This window comes from Caretta caretta, chromosome 5 (genome assembly GCF_965140235.1).
Source record: "Caretta caretta isolate rCarCar2 chromosome 5, rCarCar1.hap1, whole genome shotgun sequence".
Taxonomy (NCBI): domain Eukaryota; kingdom Metazoa; phylum Chordata; order Testudines; family Cheloniidae; genus Caretta; species Caretta caretta.
In genome coordinates, this window is record NC_134210.1 from 72,615,802 (window position 1) to 72,638,154 (window position 22,353).

At 44.3% G+C, this 22,353-nt stretch overlaps 2 protein-coding genes and 1 long non-coding RNA gene across 4 annotated transcripts in view; 2 read left to right on the forward strand and 1 right to left on the reverse strand.

The window, feature by feature from the left end:
* SRP19 (signal recognition particle 19) lies at positions 1-11,049 on the forward strand. 2 transcript variants are annotated; one of them, XM_048849780.2, is made up of 5 exons: positions 6-192; positions 2,927-3,002; positions 4,549-4,620; positions 8,574-8,685; positions 10,391-11,049. In XM_048849780.2, the coding sequence occupies exons 1-5, from the start codon at positions 155-157 to the stop codon at positions 10,522-10,524; spliced, it is 432 nt and encodes a 143-aa protein (XP_048705737.1). In that variant the 5' UTR covers positions 6-154; the 3' UTR covers positions 10,525-11,049. The 2 variants fall into 2 exon arrangements, with proteins under 2 accessions (XP_048705739.1, XP_048705737.1); XM_048849782.2 differs by lacking the exon at positions 4,549-4,620 and having other exon boundaries at positions 1-192.
* The window catches only part of LOC125636541 (uncharacterized), a 19,369-nt gene continuing 7,549 nt past the window's right edge, over positions 10,534-22,353 (reverse strand). The window contains exon 2 of the long non-coding RNA XR_007356630.2: positions 10,534-15,885. This is a non-coding gene — a long non-coding RNA (uncharacterized LOC125636541). The remainder of the gene's footprint in view (positions 15,886-22,353) is intronic.
* Positions 16,140-18,029, forward strand: LOC142072155 (uncharacterized). Its single transcript, XM_075128609.1, has 2 exons — positions 16,140-16,871; positions 17,460-18,029. The coding sequence occupies exons 1-2, from the start codon at positions 16,289-16,291 to the stop codon at positions 17,543-17,545; spliced, it is 669 nt and encodes a 222-aa protein (XP_074984710.1). The 5' UTR covers positions 16,140-16,288; the 3' UTR covers positions 17,546-18,029.

Here is a 22,353-nt window from a genome sequence, read left to right on the forward strand (position 1 = left end):
GCCGCGGGTGTGCGCGAGACTGTGTGTGGGCTCCCCTCTCGCACTCCCTGCTGGCCTGGCAAGAGCTCTGTGTTTGTGAGGAGTGAGCGGGTAGTAGCGAGTGACAGTGGGGGAGGCGGTGCTGCGCTCCCCCCCCGCCCGCCCCACAACCGCCATGGCCTGGGCCGCCACCTCCCCGGCGGACAAGGAAAGGTAACGGCCCCCCGCGCGGGGCAGCCCATGTTTCCGGTACCTCAGGGGCGGCTGCGGCTCCCGGGTTGCTCGGTGGCTCTGGCCCTGTGGCCCCTGCGCCGGTGGGGTGGGAGGAGGCGCTGGGGCTCCTCTGCCCCGGTCCTTCACACTCCTGCAGGCCTGCTCCCCGCGAGCGGGCCCTGGGCGGATCGGCGCTGCCCCCGCGCTGCTCCTGCCCCGCGCTCCCTGGCTGTGGAAGGGGGCCGGGACCCACCTGCTGAGCGAGCCGGTGACAGCTGCGTGCGGGGCTGGGCGCCACCGCTCCTCGAAGGAGCTCTGGGAGGGGTGGCGGAAACGCGTATGGGGCTGAACAGGGGCCGCGAGTGAGCGGCGAGCTGATCTAGCGTGGAGGGGGGCAATAGATGGCAGCAAGAGGTGTTTACATTCACGCCCAGACAGCGTTGCCTTAAATGAGCAGGGCTGCGAAGTCAGGCTCCCAGAGCTAGCACAGGTTTCAGAGTGGCAGCCCTGTTAGTCTGTATCAGCAAAAAGGAGGAGGAGTCCTTCTGGCACTTTAGAGACTAACACATTTATTATGGCATAAGCTTTCGTGAGCTAAACCCAATTCGTTGGTCTGTAAGGTGCCACAAGACCTAGCACAGGGAATCTTAAATCTGTCCCCTTGGGTGGCTACGTTATACTACAGCCTGTAGTTCAGTGGTTCTCAAACTTTTGTGCTGGTGACCCCTTTCACTTAGCAAGCCTCTGAGTGCGGCCCTCCTTTATGAATTAAAAACACTTTTTTGTATATTTAACACCATTATAAATGCTGGATGCAAAGTAGGGTTTGGGGTGCAGGCTGACAGCTCATGACCCCCCCCATATAATAACCTTGCAACCCCCCTGAGGGGTTCTGACCCCCAGTTTGAGAACCTGTGGTCTAGTTACATGGTCACAGAAATATTTTTTCCCCAGGACTCGCCACTGCTTCATTCAGTGGGCAGAATGGGCTGTGCTCACTTGGGGAGCCACTACTCAGTATTTTGTTTTCTCCCTCTTGTTCATTGTGCGGCCCTAGGCCTTATGTGCTGCACACTATTCAAACCCTACTCTGAAGACAAGAGTTATTAATTTTCTCATGGACTTTTCTATGGTGATTACCACTGCAGTGTCGGAGTGCTTCATAGAGATGAATTTTATCTTTGCAATACTCCGGTGAGGTGAGGGGGTGATGATAGTCTCATTTTACCCAGGGTGCACTGAGGCACAGAGAATAGAAGGTGAAGAGTATCCACTAATTTTAGGTGCCTAGGACCTGTTTTTTTCAGGGTACTTAGTGTTGTATAACACTTTATATATTCAAGCACAGCTCCCACTGATATTTGTTGCAGTTGTGAGTGCTCAGCACCCAGACTCAGGTTCCAGGGTCTCAATTTGGGCACCCAGAAAATGAGGAACAAACAACTTGTGACAACCTATGAAAGGCTGGGTTTAAGTGACTTGATGAACATCATACAGGAACTCTGTGGCAGTGACATCTAATCCAGAGCAGTATTCATCTGCTTTAATCATGTGAACCATCCTATATCTACCTGCTGTGTGCTGCCTCATTTACTACATACTTTCCAATTTTGGTGACAAATAATACAGAAAACAGTGTCCTTTACTACACAACCCTGATTCATTTCTAGAGGCCAGTCCATCCTGTGCACTGAATGAGGTATGGGTCCTATGGAAAAAATAGGAGTTATTGTGTATACAAAGATAATGCATATGCGCAAGGGCAACCTTGATTCAGCCATGTCCTAACTTTTGAATGCTTGATTTTTGCAACCTTAATTATGTTCTTTTATTGTCATTTGTTGTATGCAGTTGCCTAGGTTTTAAAAAAGGCAAACTGAAAAAACAAACTCCGTCATGTAGCATCACACTGATAGCCATATGGGTCATCATCAGGGTTGAAACCTTTAGATTCACTCCACGTACCTCTGCCACTGGAGTAACTGATAGAAATAGTAGGTTGTCATCCTCTTTGTAGAACAGCACTAGAGTTGGAGGGAGAACAACACATTGCCAGTAGGTTTCCCACGTATTTGCAAAGATTCTTTTTCCCATCATTCCCCATTCTCCCTCTTCTGCTCCAACTCTGGCAGTGTCATATAATGGGAAATGTCTGGCAACTTCAATATAATCATCAATGTAGAAAAGGTTAGTAAGGAATTCCTGTTTACTCTTTAATAATGCTATATTTTAGGTTTCCAAACGAAATTAGAAGACAAATTAAAACTAAGAAGGGTTTTTTTGGTTTGTTTTTTTGTTTTTTGCATAATTAGACAGTGGAGTTATCTGTTGCAAGATATCAAACCCTGGAGCTCAGCAGGATTTAGCAAAGGAATTGTTTTTTATAATAGTTTACACGGCTGCTTAAAATAGGACAAAATTGAAAAATATATATATATATATATATATATAAAAACCTCATGCTCTGGGGTTTTAGTTAGCCACTATCCTAGTATTAGGAAAAATCTCTCCCTATGGTCCATCATTATCCACGGTGTGGTTTTTTGCATCTTCCCCTGAATTGTGTGGTACTTTCACAATCTGGCAATTGTACTAGATAAACCAATGGTCTGATCTGGTATGACAGTTTCCAAGTTTTAGAAGTGGGCATTCCTTTGTTTTTTTATGTGCTTTAGAAGATATTACAAAAAACAGTATTTTCCAGAACTTATATTACATTTTTTTTTTTTTTTAGATTCATCTGCATCTATCCAGCATACTTAAATAACAAGAAGACAATAGCAGAAGGAAGAAGAATACCTATGGACAAAGTAATTTGTGGGTGGCATGGGAAAACTAAGTTTTGCTTCATGATAGCTTGGAGGGAGTTTGGGAAGGAACTAACAATTGTGAACAAGGCTACTTAAGCTTTTTTGAAGAGAAGGAGAGGAAAGTTGATGATTGAATTCTGTAACATATTTGAAGACTGACCATTGGTGTCAACATGTGAATTCAACATGGGAAAGGCTGCGTTCAGAACCTCTTATTTTCACATGAGCAAGGCTCAAACAGATCAGCTGGGAGAGACTGAATGCAACCTTGAAAATCTCTTGAAAATTCACTAGTACAAAATCTTCTTGCCTGTCTTTGCAGTGATGAAGGAAACAGATACTGATCACCTGGGCAAGAAGGATTTTGTAAGGCTGCCTAATGATTTGCTTGTAATTTCATTATCTAACTAGTTTAGATGTGCGTGTTTTGCACTCTTGGTTTGACTCTAGAGGCCCCCTGTAATATCAAGGATGATGGGAAATGGAAGGCATTTGAGTCACTGTCTGTAATGTACCATTTCTTGTCTGTTACTTCTGTGTCCATAACTAGTGCTTCAGGATCCAATAGGAGCCCAGCTGATAGTGGAATAGACATATAGTACATGGCTTACTGAGAAGTGCCACTGATTAAACACTGACTGCTAAAACATCCATATACTTTCTTAGATGTTTTTCCTGTTATAGCAAAAAGTCAGTTGTTTTAACTTGAACTAGTAGTTAAGTCTGTTACTTGAGTGATCAGGCCCCTACGTCTTTAACTGATGCCTGGTCTTCTGTTCCTTTCTCTTCAGTCTCTAGCTGACTCCTTGGCAAGAGATGCCTGTCAATCCTCTCTTAGTTCCTCAGTCTGTGCGCGCGCTCTCGCTGTCTCTCTCTCTCTCAGCAAGTCTCTGAGCCTGGGTCTCATATACTCGGGCTTGTGCTACCGGCTACAAATATCAGAGTAGACAATCATTCCCACTTGATCAGGAGCCTGGACTCGGAAACCCACTGAGCAGAGTGTGTCTCAGAGCCCAGGCTCCAGTCCAAGTGAGAATGTCACAAAAGCCCAACTCTGTAGGCCTGGGCTCTGAGACTCATTGCTGCAGGTTGGTGTTTGGGTTTAGGTTTTTTTTTTCCCTTCTAATTGCTTAAACGACACACAAAAAAATCTTACTCCTATCTCACTCCAAAGAAACCAAAATTGTTTTTCTAAAGTACTAACTCTGTCCCCACTCCTTCCTCGGTTCCTGCCCAGGCCTGTCTTCAGCTAATGTTTGAGCCTAGGCTTATTTTTTCTTCTCCTTTGGTGCTTTGTTCCTTTCTTTCTAATATATTCCAGGAAATCTACATGTCCTGGTTCATAAATACCTTACATAAGTGGAAAAGCAAGCAGATCTGTTTTCCCTGATCCATCTTTGTGCCCTCCCTTTCCCTGACTACTGCTTCCCCTGAGGAATTTCAGGAGCTCATCCAATCAACACCTAATTACGATGGATTTGTTTCTCAGCAGTAGACTAATTTTTTTAAAAGGGCAATGTAGTAATTTAAAACATTATTTTAATAGGCCATTGAAAATCCCACATCTACAGAAATCCAAGATGTATGTGCAGCAATTGGACTCAATGTGCTTGTAGAGGTAATGTGAAACTTTATGAATACATCTTGATAAAGACTTTTTTTTTTAAATTGAAAAAAATGTTCTGTAGAAAAACCATTGTCCTATAAACTTATCAACCAAGTCCTCTGATTTCTTTGAACATACGTTAACTTAATATTTATGGGGATGTTGGAAAAATTGGAGAGAGTACAGAAAAGAAATTTTAAAATGTGAGGGCTAGAGAAAATGCCTTACAGTGATAGACTTAAAGAGCTCAATCTGTTCAGTTTATCAAAAAGTACATGAAGAGTTTTCTTGATTAGGGTCTAAGTACCTTCATGGGGAGAAAATACAGGTACTAAAGGGCTCATTAACCTATTGGAGAAAGGCATAACAGAAAACAATGGCTGCAAGCATGGCCGTCCCTACGGGGTTGCGGGGCCCAGAACAAATCAGCCTCCGTGCTAGTCTGCTCTCTGCCTCATCCCTCCTGCCTTACCTCGTCACCTGAATATCAGGACAAATGCCATCCCGATCGTACATTGGTTGGGATGGGGGACAAAGGGCTAAATATCGGGATTTTATTGAAACATGGGCCCCCGCAAAGCCAGGGCCCTGGGCAGTCTCCCCAGTTCGCCCTACCCAAGGGACAACTCTTGCTGCAAGATGAAGCCAGACAAATTCAAATTAGGCACAGTTTTGTTAACATTGAAGGTAATTAGCCATTGGGACTAACTAGCAAGAGATGTGATGGATTCTCCTTCTTTTGGCATCTTCACATCAAGACTGGATGCCTTTCTCACAGATATGTGTTGGCCAAATATAAGTTACTGGGCTTCATGCAGGGGTAACTGGGTGTAATTCTAGTCTGACCTCCTGTATGTCACAGGTCATAAATGTCTCTTTTGGCATTAAAGTTCTGATAGTTTAACTGTATTGGCACATAAAGTGCAGTTTGACAACAGAAAAGAGTAATTACTCCAGTACCTTAGATTAACCTAAAAGTGAATACTGTAAAACTTATATCCTCATAAAAACATTTAGGTTTTCATCAATAAGATCTTCCTTTTAATGTATACATTCAAATACCCTGAAAACATCAATCAAGTCACTAGTCATAATTAAATATAAAGATTTTTTTCTGAGAAGTAAAGAACAATTCAGTTATTCTCATGAATTGCCCATTAATATAAAATGTAACCAGTAGTACCATAAAACTTGCTCATTCAGGTACAGATTTTGCCAGCACCATCTGAAATTTTCATAAATCAGATTTTTTTTCTTTAATCTGTACAATCAAAGTTGCTAGCATTATCGTAATAAAAATTGGAAATTCAGTGGACCTTGATATATTTTAAAGCATATATACCTTTATCATTATGCTTTCAGAGAACTGTCTGTATTTTTCTTATCCCTTGGGGAGACACAAATATTGACTGTTACTTTTGTAACAGGAGCAAAGCCAAATAAGAGAGAGTAAGAATCTTTACTAGGAATTACAAAGGGTTTCAGAACTTTCAAGTGAGCATCACATTTTTCAGTAGTAACAGTTTTTAAGAATTAGTGCATTAGATTGCTTTCATCAGCATCTTCAGGAAAATTTAAAACATTGGTTGTTTGAAAGGGAACTTTCAAGTACCTCTATCTTATGATGATCGCAGTAGTCACTTATAGCATACCTGAGCATCTCTGATGCTTATAGACATTCCCTGGCCTAGACCCAGTGTGCTGGATAGGAGTTATAAAAGCCCCTTAGCTACCTGGAGAAGAGTTCTTCAGCTGTGGTTGCTGCTTAAGACAGCCTATGGCTCTCACAGGTCAAGCATGGGAAGTCTGATGGAGATAGGGCTATAGCACTGTGTTGTGGAGCTGCTCAGAGGCATCCTACATGGGACTGTTGTAACTTTATCTGCCTAAATTATGCCAGGGGTGATGTCAGTGCTCGAACTACGCAGAATCTCAAGGCTTTTAAAGCCACCTTTGCCCCTGGGCTCTGAATGTGCAGCATTCAGTCTTCCCTATTGTCCTGAAGGATGTCAAAGGTTTAGATCTTTCACCTGTGTCTAGATGACACTTCCCTCAGTATTCTGTATGGATTGCTCAAATGATGCCCCCTTCATTTCTAATTTATAAACTTCTAACATAAGATTGACAAAATCTTAATCAGATTTATCAAAATGCAGTGCTGATGGAGTACTGCGATGTAATGTTTCATACTCCTCCTTTCAGATAACTTCTGTCAGGTTATGTGGCTTATCTCTGGAACTTTGGGAGCAGTGACTTGATTGGGATGTTTAAATACAAATAGGTATACAGCTAAGTTACAAATAACTTTCTTCTCATAACTGCTAGTACATTCACAACACAATCATTAAAATGTGTTTTTAAAAATTCTAAACAAAACTTACACAGAAAATAGACAAACATAAATAATTAAGTTATGGTAATGTCTTTTAAAGATAAAATCTTAACGATATTCTTCAGTAAATGTAGTAATAAACATTGTCATACTTGAATTCTAAGTCCTATAAATGGTTTCCATATGTCATAGACCCAGGTTTTTTGTTGTTTTAGGGTCAGAAGGGTCCATTAGATAATCTAGTCTGACCTCCTATATGTCACAGGCCATTAAGTTTCATCATTACCCTGTATTTGAGACTAATAACTAGGGCTTGGCTAAAATACATCTTGATTTGAAGTCTCCAACAGATGGAGAATCCACCACTTCTATTTGTAGTTTGTTCCTCTGGCTAATCACCCTCACTGTGTGGGTTTTATTGTTTGTTTTGTTTTTTAAATTGCGCCTAATTTCTAATTTGAATTTGTCTGGCTTTAACTTCTAGCCATTTGTTCTTATGTCTTTCTCCACTAGATTAAGGATGTTTTTATTACTCAGTACTTTCTCCCCATGAAAGTTCTTAGATACTGTAATCAAGTCATCTTTTAATTTTTTTTTTGAGAAACTAAAATCAGACTTCTGAAAGGAGTACCATAGTCTGGAAAGGTTGAGAACCACTGAGCTAAACAGATTAAGATTTCACAGGCATTTTCTCCAATTCTCGAATACTTTTTGTGGCTTTTTTCTTCACCCTTTCCAATTTTTCCACATCCTCTTTAAAATGTGGACATCAGAACTGACATGGTATTCCAGTATCTGTCTCACCAATGCTAAAATCCCCTTCATACTCACTTCTCCCCTCTTCATGCATCCAAGGATCACACTGGCTCTCTTTGCTACAGCATCAGACTGGGAGCTCAGGTTCAGCTGTCTGTCCACTACGATTTTAATTTTTTTTTCCAGTCATTGCTTTCCATGGTACAGTCCTCCATTTTGTAGGTGTGGCCTTCATTTCTTGTTCCTACATGTATAACTTTGCATTGGGCTGCATTAAAATGCCTTTTGTTCAAATGGGCCCAGGTTACCAAGTGATACAGATGGCTCTGTATGACTTTCCTGTCTACATCATTATTCAACTCTTCACCAGTCTTTGTCATCTGTAAATTACTTTTATCAGTATGTCTTCAAACACCTCTCTGGTTTTGTGCTGTATGAATTATTTTGTGAAGAGAAATATGGGAGAGGATAACTATTCTGCTTCCTTTGAAAGAATGTTTTTTTCCAGTGGTTTAACAGTATTCACTTCATCCTCACTAGTCCAGCCCAGACGTAGATTGCCTTTACTTCTGAAATTTTGTTCTGAAGTTTAGCATACATACCACCAGGTTAGTTGTAAAGTCCAGAGTATGATCATATTTTCCCAATAAATATGTGTGACCGTTCACTTTCAAAGCATGTACCTAAGGTCTACATGGCTGAGACACCTCCCTCAAAAAGGTGTACGTCTGTGAGCAGTGTCCATTTGGTTATGGACATTTTAGTACATAGCAATTTTAAATACATATTTCTTTAATGTCTGATGCTTATCTTATGAAATGCCTTTCTGCCTCTTAATCTCTAGTTTAACTGTGGTGTTCTTTTTTCCACTTGCTAGAAGAACAAGTTGTACCCTAGAGAGTGGAACCGTGATGTGCAATATAGAGGCAGAGTACGAGTTCAACTCAAGCTGGAAGATGGCAACCCATGTTTACCTCAGTTTCCAACACGTGAGTGCAGTATTTGTTGAGGGGGTATGTGCAGTGAGAAAACTTGGGTAACAATTTATTTTTACCTACTTAGAAAAAGTTAGGGTCGGTTGCCATAATGTCAGGCTGTGTTTGTGTCTCCTATGCTAATGTTAGTGTGACCAGTCTGTTAAAACATTAATAGAGAACTTTGTTGTTAGGCATTTTAGTTCCTACCATTTGAAACATTTGGCTACTATAAGCCATATAAACTGGTAACTAAATGAGATTAGCCAGAGCCTGTTAGTGAGGAAGTGATTCTGTTTTAGGGTACAATCTTCAGTCCTGTTTTTCCTTAGATGGTGCTTCATTCTCATTTTAAAAATTGGGAATTGAACATTCTTTTGGGCACACTGTGTGACCACTGTCTCCAACAAAGCAGTAGTGCTACTTTAGTGTACTGTGTTGTGGTAGACGGTTTCGCTCCAAAAACAAAAAAAAAAATTCTGCTTTAAAACTACTGTATTTCACTTAGTTTTTTCTTGTGTAAACTTGTCATACCTCAGTTAAATTTCAGTGCAGTTGATAAACTGATGTAGTAATCCTGTTTGATATTGCAATTTTCTGCCTAAAATGCTCATAGGAAATCTAAAATACTAACTGGCCTAACTAAAGAAGCCTTCTTAATATTGACAGGTAAGTGAGGAATTAGTGTGCAGAAAGGATAGGGGCAAAGACTAATCTACAGAGTGGGAGAATGAAAGTGCTAGAAACGAGAGAGTGCCATTGATGGTGTGATGGCTTCATGATCTCCACTGATCAGAAGGGGAAGATAGAGCCATGGAGTCTTCTGGTGGGAGCAAATAGTTGGGTCAGCATCTTGCTCCCCTGTAGCATGTTTTGGTTGTCCATCCACTTGTCCTTTTGAGGTCTAGACTAGCCCCAGATAGTTACAGTATTAGCATGCCAAGTCCATATAAACAGAAGGCAATGTGATGGCTTTTTGGAGGCTTGGTCTTCCCCTGCACTTTCACCTTTGAGGCAAGTAACTGCTATAGGGAAGTAAGGGGCGGTGGGGGCTGCACCTCATTGTCTGTCTATACAAGCTAGTCAGCGGTTCTCAAACTGTGGGTCACGACCCCATTTTAATGGAGTTGCCAGGGTTGGCATTAGACTTGCTGGGGCCAAAGCTCGAGCCCCTCCACCCAGGGTTGAAGCCCAAGGGCTTCAGCCCTGGGTGGTGGGGCTCAGGTTACAGGTCCTCCGGCTGTGGCTAAAGCCCTTGGGCTTCTGGTTTGGGCCCTGCCCTTTTGGCTTTGTCTTTGGCCCCCATGTGGGACGGTGAGGCTTGGGAAGGCTCATGCTTCAGTCTCCCCTCCTGGGGTCGTGTAGTAATTTTTCTTGTCAGAAGGGGGTCACGATGCAATGAAGTTTGAGAACCCTTGGGCTAGATCATAATCTAATTGATAAAGAGCAACTCAATTCCTTGATTAGGTCCCAAATTACTGTGACTTTTCTCTAGGCTTGCTCTGGATTCTATTAGTTCTAATGATTCCCCCAGCAAGCACTGAGTGCCTACTTCCAGAGAACACCCAGTATCCCATGGATACAGGGGGAAAAAGCAGAGCTTGGGACTTTGTATCCAACTTGACGAGGGTTCCGGGTAGGCCCGAACATTAGCTAGGGATTCTAATGTTCAAAGTGTTACAAATATTCATATAAATTAACCCTTGCCTTTTGTTTCTAGGTAAATCAGTGATGCTGTATGCAGCAGAAACAATTCCAAAGCTGAAAACAAGGACACAAAAAATGGGAGGTAGTGACCAAAATCTCCAGCCAGGAGAGGGAGGCAAAAAAGGAAAAGGAAAGAAGAAGAAGTGAGCCTGTCTCTGGCATAATTGTTACTTTATATAGTCATTCTATGGCAGATATGGATGGACGTTACTATTTGTGAATCTCAACTGAGATCTAAAAAACAAGAAAACTGGTGAAGCTGTACAGAATTGTCTTCAATTTTTTACTGAAGTGGAATGCATGTACTGTGCCTGACACTGTGTAACATTAATCACAGAACCCCCAAATCCAAAAGTAGCAGCTAGTTTTAGAAGTTACAAACAACATAGACAATTTGAGGGTGGAAACATGATTATTTTCATGGATACATGTGCAGTTGTTTGGCTTTCAAAATAAACAAAGTTTATTTTATGCAGGCTGGATATTTGAAGTTGATTGCCTTAGTACAAAATGTATCTATGCTCATAAAGATAAATTTGTCTTAAGTCTAGACCTTATATATCACTGTACTAGGTAAATTTCCAATGAAATTATCATTACTCTGTACATTTCACTTTTTAATGATTCACAAATGTTAAGTCTAATAAAGGTGGAAAAAACAAATTTTGAAAACCTAGTTGTATAAAATACTTTAGTCGGAGCTTCATCACTCTTTTTTTCCCCCCAGATGACTATTTGAAGAGAAGATATTTTGTACATCTCACCCATTAAAAGCTTGTGGCTGGCTGCATTCTACTGTGGGATAGAATGTCAGATTCTCTTATACTGCCATGTATATGAGAAAGGGCTTACTGACTTTAATATTCTTTTGTCTTTAAAAAGAAAGTACCATCTATCTTTAGTCTTACAATCAGATATTGGAAACACAACTTTATTAATGTCATCATATACAAATATCTGTTTGTTTTATTTTATTAGAGGTGTGTATTGCCTTGGGGAAAAGTTCACTTCGTGCAGAAGCTTAAGCTGATCTATCCTACTCCCCACAGCTGGTGAATCCAAAATAAGGAAGACTCTTGGAAGGAAGGGCCTCACAGAGAGTAAAAAGTGCACTTTGTAAGTTCCAGAGGAAGGGATGGTTTGGGAGCATGAAGAGGGAGAGATTGGAGAGGAAACAGCAGAGCCTGTTCAATAAGTGATCTCATGTAGGTCTTTTTCCCCCACTTACACGTTGAGTGAACCTCCATGTTTATTAAATAATCATTCTGTTTCCGTTCAGAATAACTCTGTAAAAGTGAATATAGTGCTTGTTAACATGTGTTTACAGACACTGGAAATTGATCAGTTTTATCCATATACCTGTATGTAAGTTGTGGTGCAGGCCTTCCACCTAAGGATGATATTTTTCTCTTCCCTCCTGCATGTCTTCCCTGGCACGCATCCTTTATGTGGTAGCTGTTTAAGCAGTGTTTAAATGTATGGAGTGTTAGATTTGGCTGTGGTGGATTATAAAATCACAAGGATATGCTCACTTAATTTCAGTTCCTACCTCACTGACCTTGCAGTCCATCCCAGCCAGTGTTACTAACACTGTGAGGAATCAAAAAGCCTGGCTGTGGGGGATGACATCAGAGTTTTAATTCTTGACAGCATAAAGAGAAGGCCCACAAGAATTTCAGAGGGTGATCTTCAACTTTTATTAAAACATAGCTAATGGTTGATATACAATGTAAAACAATGTGAGTGTCTACAATTTGACTCATTATTTAGTATTGAGGGTTTTTTAAAGACTGCTTACAAAAAATACATAAAGCACTGGCCCTGAAAAGTGGCAGTTTTGTTTTATGGTAGGTTTTGACACCGGGTTTGGAAAATTGGGGAAAGTAGATGGTATATGATGCACTTGCCGTACGGCCATTGCTTTTTCTGTTGTAAGTAGCTGAAATACAAATAGGTATTTAGTGTGACATCTGACTAGTATTTTTTCTATGGGGGTAAAGTGTATGCTAGGACATTCTCAGTCTATGTGAAGATATAGATAGCAACAGTGTCTTACTTAAGGTCTCCATGCAGATCTTAGTTTTTATATTACCTGTTTCCTCTGTTCTGTAATTCAGTGTGTCATGATAGCTCTTTGGATATCTTACCCGCAGGTGGCATGGGGAATTAGACACTTTCTGGAATCAGTGTTACTTTGGGCAGTCTGGACTGATAAATACTTAATTTCCTATATAGTCTTCTAATTGGGAACAGAATTTTTTTTCTGTAAGTTAGTTGAAATCTGTCATGACTACTCTTAGATTTTGCACAACAGCAAAGGGTGAGAATTTTTATTTACTAACTACACAATACTTTAATTACACCATTTCATCCTTGTTGCAGCTGAGCAAATTCAAAAATTCATGACCGGTCTAGAGTCGGATAGGCAAAGGTGCTATGGAGTTCAGCCAGGGTAACGGCAATAACTCACAAGGCTACCTTATCTTGAGAGGTAAGCGATCGCTTGATAATAAGAGTTGGGGATTGTGGGTTTGAGTGAGCATATTTAAATATTCAAGGCCACAGAAGGAAATCAATTTTGTGGGGTTTTTTTGTGAGGTTATTTTAAAACTTTGAGTTATAGAGGCTCTTTTTGTGGGCCATGCATGCATAATCTACTGTGAATTACTTTTGGAGAATCTCTTTGTAAACACACACTGAGGTTTCCAAAAGTAACAGTTAAAGAAAGAAGCTGCATTTATACTGAATGCTTGAACTGATGGAAGCCTTACCATGTGAATGCTATGTGGTTGGGACACTGTAGGTGTATGTCTGGCTGAGCAGGATGAATGGTAAACATGGGATGCAGTCAGTGGCATGCTCTCCTGGGAAGTGGCAAATGTGGCAGGAATTATTACTTTGGTCACAGTTAACTTCCATTCTGTACCTTATATGTCTCTAGAAAGGGTGGGATTGTGCAGTTGCAATGGGGGAGTGAACGGCAGTATAATTACAAGGCATGCTAGTAAGGAAGAGGGGAGACATGGCATTTGCACTCCAAATACTGGGCTCAACAGCGTGCTATACCTTCTTCCCCCCTCATGGTAGCTCCTGTCCACTGTTGAGGAAGGATTGACATTGGTTTTCTGCAAAATGAAAGCCCCGGGAACATTTTTTTTTTCCTTTTAGAAAGTTCTGTGCAGGAGGGGACAATCTGGCACCAGGGTTTTGAGTGACTGCTAAGTGAGGCTCCTTAGGACTGTGATCTACCTAATTCTTATCCTTGTGAACAAAACTTGAATGTTCAAATTTAGGCAATTGGTGTATTAAAAAATGTGTGAGGTTAAATACTGATTGGATGTGCATCTACTGTTCATAGTGGCGAAGAGTACAATTCAACCTCTATTTTGGTGTACTGTCTGGATAAATAAAAGCATTTTAATTACATTGCCACCTTGGTTATTAAATACAGTAAATATGTAATAAAACAAAATTAGTCCATGTTGACTCCTAATACATTTATATGCTTTGAAAAGGAGCTGAGATGGATACTTGGCAATGACCATACTGTAATGCTTTGACAGAGGTGACTGACCTCATAACCCCCTATACTGATGAGATTAAATGAAACTACCAAAACGTTGTTCAAACCTGCTAGGTACAAAACTGGCTACACCCTTTAACAGACATATGGTGTTTAGAGAATTAAACAGCTGACAGTGTTGGGGTCTTTAGAAAAGGCTGTTCTTCACTCACAAATAAGTTCAGGAATGTGTTATGCACACAGTGGCTTAAGAACAGCTCCTGCGTGTGAAGACCAGTTTAACATGAATGATCTAACCTCCATAAATTGTTTCAGGAGCATCTTAAAGTTAAACTTTGACCCTTCTTTCTGTGAGTTGAAACAGATTGGCTTGAAATTTTCTGGTCTCTAGGCTTCAGTTTTGAACAACTTTTCAAATACTAAGAGCTGTAAAAGACAACAAAGGTATTAGACTGTTAGGGGATACTGATCCTAAAACCTATTGGTCTTTTTGTTTTTTTTCTCCTCGCCCATGACATCCTTCTCAGGCAGAATGGACATTTCAATAAACATGCTCCACTCATTGTGTGTAATGGAATCTCAGACTCTCCTAGCCTTCAACAACTTCTCTTAATAAATATTTGGAAAAAAATGTCAGTTACTACAAAAAAAAATACAGTGAAACTTGGACAAGAGACCACACTTAGTGAAACACCTCTTGTTTTAAGAGAGTGGCCCATTTAAATGTTGTATTTTCATCATCCTTTCCACATCATGATGTACATAAGGCAGCAGTTAAATGGCACCAATTACCTTGAACCTAGCTGATTTTTCCAGGTCTTCTATACTTTGCTCTAATAATGCTGCTTTACCCCTTATTGTGCTGTGCAGTGTGCCTTTAGGTAACCTTCTTTGGCTATTGCCTGGAGTCACCAAAGAAATACTTGTTTAGGAAGCCTGTTTTGGGGCAGAGCCGGCACTAGGCATAAACAGACTCAGCAATTGCTTAGGACCCTGAGCAACTTCGGGGGGCCCCCTATTTGCTTTTTATTATGTGGTGTGGGGCGAGCAGGGCTGATGCCAAAAATATTGCTGCTTAGAGCTCCCAATGTTGCGAGCACCATCTCTGAAAGATGTTCCATATATGTCTATCCCTTCTTAGAGACAGCTTTGTCTGTAGGGGTGAATCTAAACTGATCAAATATGATTCTGTTCTGCCTTTTTATTAGATTGACAAATTCGTTGTTTAAATAGGGGTGGCAATTTAGACAGGTTGCACTATATTCATAGCGAATACAGCTTTTTACTTTATAGGTAAGGACAGAATGCAGTTGTTTGGTTCAATAGCGTGCTAGATATCTACAAAATTACTCCTCAAGTTATCATAACTGGCTGTGGGTGGGAAAACTTCTCCAGGTATTTTTTCCTCTCAGTTGTGAAAAATGGAACCATTCCCTTGTGTGCGTTTCATGTAACCCAGTCATGGATCCTCTGTTTATTTTAAAAGGAGAGGAAGCAGATATTCTAAGTGCCATATGAAAATCCTATTGGAGGTGTTGAGACCAACAATTCAGGAAGTAAACCTGCTTTGCTTCAAAAACTGGGTGATAAGAGATGACTTTTTAAGGAATTCAGGATTTGGCATCCATAGTAGTTCTTAGCCTAGCTTACATTTTGACCAATGAGAGTTTACTGGCATAAGGACAGTAAAAACTCACTCAGGTCCTCCAAAATTTGCTGCTTGGAGCTAAGAAAAACTAGTTCTTCAAGTGCTTGCTCATGTCAATTCCATTTTAGGTGTGTGTGCTCGCCACATACACCAGTGCCGGAAGTATTTCCCTTAGCAGTATCTGTAGAGGACCAGCTCTGGCGCTCTCTAGAGTGGCGCCCACATGGCACGGTATAAGGGGCACCACCCTCAGTTCCTTCTTGCTGCCAGTGATGGTACTGGAACATCTGCTTCGGCTAGCGTTGTTTCATTTTCTGTTCTCGCAAACTTTGAAAACCTGTAAAATAGTTATATATAGTTAGTAGTTTCTTAGTTAAACCCTTAGCCCTGGTCTACACTAGGACTTTAGGTCGAATTTAGCAGCGTTAAATCGATGTAAACCTGCACCGGTCCACACAATGAAGCCCTTTATTTCGACTTAAAGGGCTCTTAAAATCGATTTCCTTACTCCACCCCTGACAAGTGGATTAGCGCTTAAATTGACGTTGCCGGCTCGAATTTGGGGTACTGTGGACACAATTAGATGGTATTGGCCTCCAGGAGCTATCCCAGAGTGCTCCATTATGACCGCTCTGGACAGCACTCTCAACTCAGATGCACTGGCCAGGTAGACAGGAAAAGAACCGCGAACTTTTGAATCTCATTTCCTGTTTGGCCAGCGTGGCAAGCTGCAGGTGACCATGCAGAGCTCATCAGCACAGGTGACCATGATGGAGTCCCAGAATCGCAAAAGAGCTCCAGCATGGACCGAACGGGAGGTACGGGATCTGATCGCTGTTTGGGGAGAGGAATCCGTGCTATCAGAACTCCGTTCCAGTTTTCGAAATGCCAAAACCTTTGTCAAAATCTCCCAGGGCATGAAGGACAGAGGCCATAACAGGGACCCGAAGCAGTGCCACGTGAAACTGAAGGAGCTGAGGCAAGCCTACCAGAAAACCAGAGAGGCAAACAGCCGCTCTGGGTCAGAGCGCCAAACATGCCGCTTCTATGATGAGCTGCATGCCATTTTAGGGGGTTCAGCCACCACTACCCCAGCCGTGTTGTTTGACTCCTTCAATGGAGATGGAGGCAATACGGAAGCAGGTTTTGGGGACGAAGATGATGATGATGAGGAGGAGGTTGTAGATAGCTCACAGCAAGCAAGCGGAGAAACCGGTTTTCCCGACAGCCAGGAACTGTTTCTCACCCTAGACCTGGAGCCAGTACCCCCCAAACCCACCCAAGGCTGCCTCCTGGACCCAGCAGGCGGAGAAGGGACCTCTGGTGAGTGTACCTTTTAAAATACTATACATGGTTTAAAAGCAAGCATGTGAAAGGATTACTTTGCCCTGGCATTTGCGGTTCTCCTAGATGTAGTCCTAAAGCCTTTGCAAAAGGTTTCTGGGGAGGGCAGCCTTATTGCGTCCTTCATGGTAGGACACTTTACCACTCCAGGCCAGTAACACGTACTCGGGAATCATTGTAGAACAAAGCATTGCAGTGTATGTTTGCTGGCATTCAAACAACATCCGTTCTTTATCTCTCTGTGTTATCCTCAGGAGAGTGAGATATAATTCATGGTCACCTGGTTGAAATAGAGTGCTTTTCTTCAGGGGACACTCAGAGGAGCCCATTCCTACTGGGCTGTTTGCCTGTGGCTAAACAGAAATGTTCCCCGCTGTTAGCCACAGGGAGGGGGGAAGGTTGAGGGGGTAGTCACGCGGTGGGAGGAGGCAAAATGCGACCTTGTAACGAAAGCACATGTGCTATGTATGTAATGTTAACAGCAAGGTTTACCCTGAAAGAGTGTAGCCACTGTTTTATAAAATGTGTCTTTTTAAATACCGCTGTCCCTTTTTTTTTCTCCACCAGCTGCATGTGTTTCAATGATCACAGGATCTTCTCCTTCCCAGAGGCTAGTGAAGCTTAGAAAGAAAAAAAAAATGCACTCGCGATGAAATGTTCTCCGAGCTCATGCTGTCCTCCCACACTGACAGAGCACAGACGAATGCGTGGAGGCAAATAATGTCAGAGTGCAGGAAAGCACAAAATGACCGGGAGGAGAGGTGGCGGGCTGAAGAGAGTAAGTGGCGGGCTGAAGACAGGGCTGAAGCTCAAATGTGGCGGCAGCGTGATGAGAGGAGGCAGGATTCAATGCCGAGGCTGCTGCAGGACCAAACCAGTATGCTCCAGTGTATGGTTGAGCTGCAGCAAAGGCAGCTGGAGCACAGACTGCCACTGCAGCCCCTCTGTAACCAACCGCCCTCCTCCCCAAGTTCCATAGCCTCCACACCCAGACGCCCAAGAACACGGTGGGGAGGCCTCCGGCCAACCAGCCACTCCACCACAGAGGATTGCCCCAAAAAAAGAAGGCTGTCATTCAATAAATTTTAAAGTTGTAAACTTTTAAAGTGCTGTGTGGCATTTTCCTTCCCTCCTCCACCACCCCTCCTGGGCTACCTTGGTAGTCATCCCCCTATTTGTGTGATGAATGAATAAAGAATGCATGAATGTGAAGCAACAATGACTTTATTGCCTCTGCAAGCGGTGATCGAAGGGAGGAGGGGCGGGTGGTTAGCTTACAGGGAAGTAGAGTGAACCAAGGGGCGGGGGGCTTCATCAAGGAGAAACAAACAGAACTTTCACACCGTAGCCTGGCCAGTCATGAAACTGGTTTTCAAAGCTTCTCTGATGCGTACTGCGCCCTCCTGTGCTCTTCTAACCGCCCTGGTGTCTAGCTGCGCGTAACCAGCAGCCAGGCGATTTGCCTCAACCTCCCACCCCGCCATAAACGTCTCCCCCTTACTCTCTCAGATATTGTGGAGCACACAGCAAGCAGTAATAACAGTGGGAATATTGGTTTCGCTGAGGTCTAAGCGAGTCAGTAAACTGCGCCAGCGCGCCTTTAAACGTCCAAATGCACATTCTACCACCATTCTGCACTTGCTCAGCCTGTAGTTGAACAGCTCCTGACTACTGTCCAGGCTGCCTGTGTACGGCTTCATGAGCCATGGCATTAAGGGGTAGGCTGGGTCCCCAAGGATACATATAGGCATTTCAACATCCCCAACAGTTATTTTCTGGTCTGGGAATAAAGTCCCTTCCTGCAGCTTTTGAAACAGACCAGAGTTCCTGAAGATGCGAGCATCATGCACCTTTCCCGGCCATCCCACGTTGATGTTGGTGAAACGTCCCTTGTGATCCACCAGAGCTTGCAGCACTATCGAAAAGTACCCCTTGCGGTTTATGTACTCGGCGGCTTGGTGCTCCGGTGCCAAGATAGGGATATGGGTTCCGTCTATAGCCCCACCACAGTTAGGGAATCCCATTGCAGCAAAGCCATCCACTATGACCTGCACATTTCCCAGGGTCACTACCCTTGATATCAGCAGATCTTTGATTGTGTGGGCTACTTGCATCACAGCAGCCCCAACAGTAGATTTGCCCACTCCAAATTGATTCCCAACTGACCGGTAGCTGTCTGGCGTTGCAAGCTTCCACAGGGCTATCGCCACTCGCTTCTCAACTGTGAGGGCTGCTCTCATCTTGGTATTCATGCGCCTCAGGGCAGGGAAAAGCAAGTCACAAAGTTCCATGAAAGTGCCCTTACGCATGTGAAAGTTTCGCAGCCACTGGGAATCGTCCCAGACCTGCAACACTATGCGGTCCCACCAGTCTGTGCTTGTTTCCCGAGCCCAGAATCGGCGTTCCACAGCATGAACCTGCCCCATTAGCACCATGATGCATGCATTGGCAGGGCCCATGATTTCAGAGAAATCTGTGTCCATGTCCTGAACACTCATGTGACCGCGCTGACGTCGCCTCCTCGCCTGGTATCGCTTTGCCAGGTTCTGGTGCTGGATAATGCGTGTGGTGTTTAATGTGCTCCTAATTGCCAAAGTGAGCTGAGCGGCCTCCATGCTTGCCTTGGTATGGCGTCCGCACAGAAAAAAGGCACGGAACGATTGTCTGCCGTTGCTCTGACGGAGGGAGGGACGACTGACGACACGGCTTACAGGGTTGGCTTCAGGGAGCTAAAATCAACAAAGGGGGTGTCTTTACATCAAGGAGTATTTCAGGCAGGACTTCACGGAGGGTTCCAATAAGAAATGGTGCACCTAAGTTATCGTTCTTATTGGAACAAGGAGGTTAGCCTGGCCTCTGATTGATACATGGCTAGATTTACCTCGCTGCACCTTCTCTGTGAGTGACTGCAGTGTGACCTAGAGGAATGAGTCCCCTAGACAGGGGAGGAGGCAAATGAGTACAAAACAAATCTGGTCTATTTCTTGTTTTGACCCACTCCATCGATCTTTTACATCTTTGGCTGGCAGCAGACGGTGCAGAAGGACTGCATGCCATCCACATCTCATGGCTGCTCGGCAGAAGATGGTACAGTACGACTGCTAGCCATCCTCATCTCTTGCCTGCCTGGCAGAAGATGGTACAATACGACTACTAGCAATCTTCATCTCTTGCCTGCCTGGCAGAAGATGGTACAGTACGACTGCTAGCAGTCCGTATCGCCTGCCCGCTCACCATAAGATGGTTCAATAGGACTGACTGCAGGACTAAAGAGAATAACCTGGTCAAGTCACTCCAAATTTAGTCCCTGCGCCCATGTCTGCCCAGGCGCTCCCAGCCGATGTGGCCAGGAGCACCTCGGACACGACGAGGACGACTACCAGTCGTATTGCACCGTCTGCTGCCAGAAGGCAATGGGTTGCTGCTACTGTTTAGCAATGCCGTACCGCGTCTGCCAGCACCCAGGAGACATAGGGTGACGGTTACCTGAGCGGGCTCCATGCTTGCCGTGGTATGGCGTCTGCACAGGTAACTCAGGAAAAAAGGCGCGAAACGATTGTCTGCCCTTGCTTTCACGGAGGGAGGGAGAGAAGGGGGGCCTGACGATATGTACCCAGAACCACCCGCGACAATGTTTTAGCCCCATCAGGCATTGGGATCTCAACCCAGAATTCCAATGGGCAGCCGAGACTGCGGGAACTGTGGGATAGCTATCTACAGTGCAATGCTCCGGAAGTCGACTCTAGCCTCGGTACTGTGGAAGCACTCCGCCGAGTTAATGCATTTAATGCACTTAGAGCATTTTCTGTGGGGACACACTCACTCGAATATATAAAACCAATTTCTAAAAAACCGACTTCTATAAATTCGACCTTATTCCGTAGTGTAGACATACCCTTAGTAGTAGTTTTCAACTCGTCGTTAGTCCTGAATGGGACTCAGCCGGGGGATGGGGCATGCCTCGGTCCAGAGGCTTTAAGCCCTGCAATCGCTGTAAACCACCTACGCCCGTCAGCAATCCACATACCAGCTGCCTAAGGTGCTTAGGCACTGGGCACATAAGTTGCAAGTGCTGTATCTGCAAGTCCTTTAAACCTACGATGAAGAGGGAGCATGAAACTCGTCTAAGGCGCTCCTAATGGAGTTGGCACTAACTCCAGCACTGGAGCAGTGGTCCACCTCTGCACAGAGCACCATGGCCTCCGTGCGCAGTGCTCTGCCAGCGCCACCCACGAGCCAGCACTGGTCTCCCTCCATGGCTCTGGTCCTGCAAGGGAAAGGAGAGGGCTGGGGGGCGAGCCACGACCTGTACCGGGCAGCTCAACACCCCCTTCAGGAAGTCAGGCCCCAGCTCAAGTCAAGCGGTGCAACCCATCCTGTACTTTGCCTGCAACTCCAGATAGCGTCATGCCTCGGGACTAGAGCGGCAGGCTCAGTGGAGTCCCCTTCAGTCCCTGCACTGGGGACACCAATGGAGGGATTCGAGGCATTCCTCGCTGGCGGATTGGCACAGACACTCTGGGGCACGTGCTGCCTGGGAAGATCTCAGGGACTTGCCCTGACCATCTCCAAAGGCCTGATACTGATCACAGGACTGATCGGGGAGCAGAGACCACCAATCGCCCAGTTGTCATCGTCTGTCTTCTAGGAGATTGCCCTTTTCACGAGGTTCCTCACGACAACTGGTCTGTAGTGGCTCCTGGTCAAGCAGCATGAGGTGTGGATTGCCGGGTTTCTGACACAGATCCGCCAAATGTCATCGGTCTCCGAAAACCCTACCAAGACACCTGACTCGCTCGGACAGGTTGGCTTTGGGTCACAGCAACCGGCACCGCAGTGTTGGACAAGAGCCACCACTCCACCCGTTCCTGGTTGCCTGGTACCGACTACTCCACTTACAGCTCCAGCACAAAGCAATATTCCCTGGCTGTGGGACAAGCCCCAGTGCCTACAGCATCTACGGCACTGAAACCTGTTCCATGGCCTCAAGGGCAGTGGCCGGTGCCATAGTACCTGTGGAACCCTTGGGGGTTCACCCAACCATCCCAAGCTGCCCGATCGGTGTCGGGAGCCTCGGAGAGGCCAGTGGCCTTGGTATCCCGTCCCCTTCCAGTGCTCGATGCTTCAGGGGGAAGGATCCCACAGGTCCAGGAGGAGCAAGCTGCTGGACCACCAGTGGACATGCTGGTGCCGCGGGAACCTCCATCGTCCTCATCGTCACCAGATGAGGCTATCACGGGGCCCCCTCACACAGTTCCTCAGGATGACGCCAAGGTGCACCAGGAACTTTTGAAGAGGGTCGCTTCCAACCTGGGGCTTCAGGCAGAGGAACTGGAAGAGCTCTTAGACTCTCTGTTTGATGTCCTCTGCTCCTTCCAGGGTGGCCCTACCTTTTCATGAAGAAGTTTCCAAAATCACTAATGCCCTGTGGCTGACCCCCTCTTCCTTGGCCCATATCTCT

What these genes read in the sequence shown, in the direction of transcription:
- SRP19 (XM_048849780.2), top strand. Translation starts at nt 155, where the DNA reads ATGGCCTGGGCCGCCACCTCCCCGGCGGACAAGGAAAG. An exon ending in TCCCCGGCGGACAAGGAAAG is followed by an intron (nt 193 to 2,926) that starts GTAACGGCCCCC and finishes TTTTTTTTTTAG; the next exon opens with ATTCATCTGCATCTATCCAG. An exon ending in GAAGAATACCTATGGACAAA is followed by an intron (nt 3,003 to 4,548) that starts GTAATTTGTGGG and finishes TTATTTTAATAG; the next exon opens with GCCATTGAAAATCCCACATC.
- LOC142072155 (XM_075128609.1), top strand. Translation starts at nt 16,289, where the DNA reads ATGCAGAGCTCATCAGCACAGGTGACCATGATGGAGTCCCAGAATCGC. An exon ending in AGGCGGAGAAGGGACCTCTG is followed by an intron (nt 16,872 to 17,459) that starts GTGAGTGTACCT and finishes TTTCTCCACCAG; the next exon opens with CTGCATGTGTTTCAATGATC.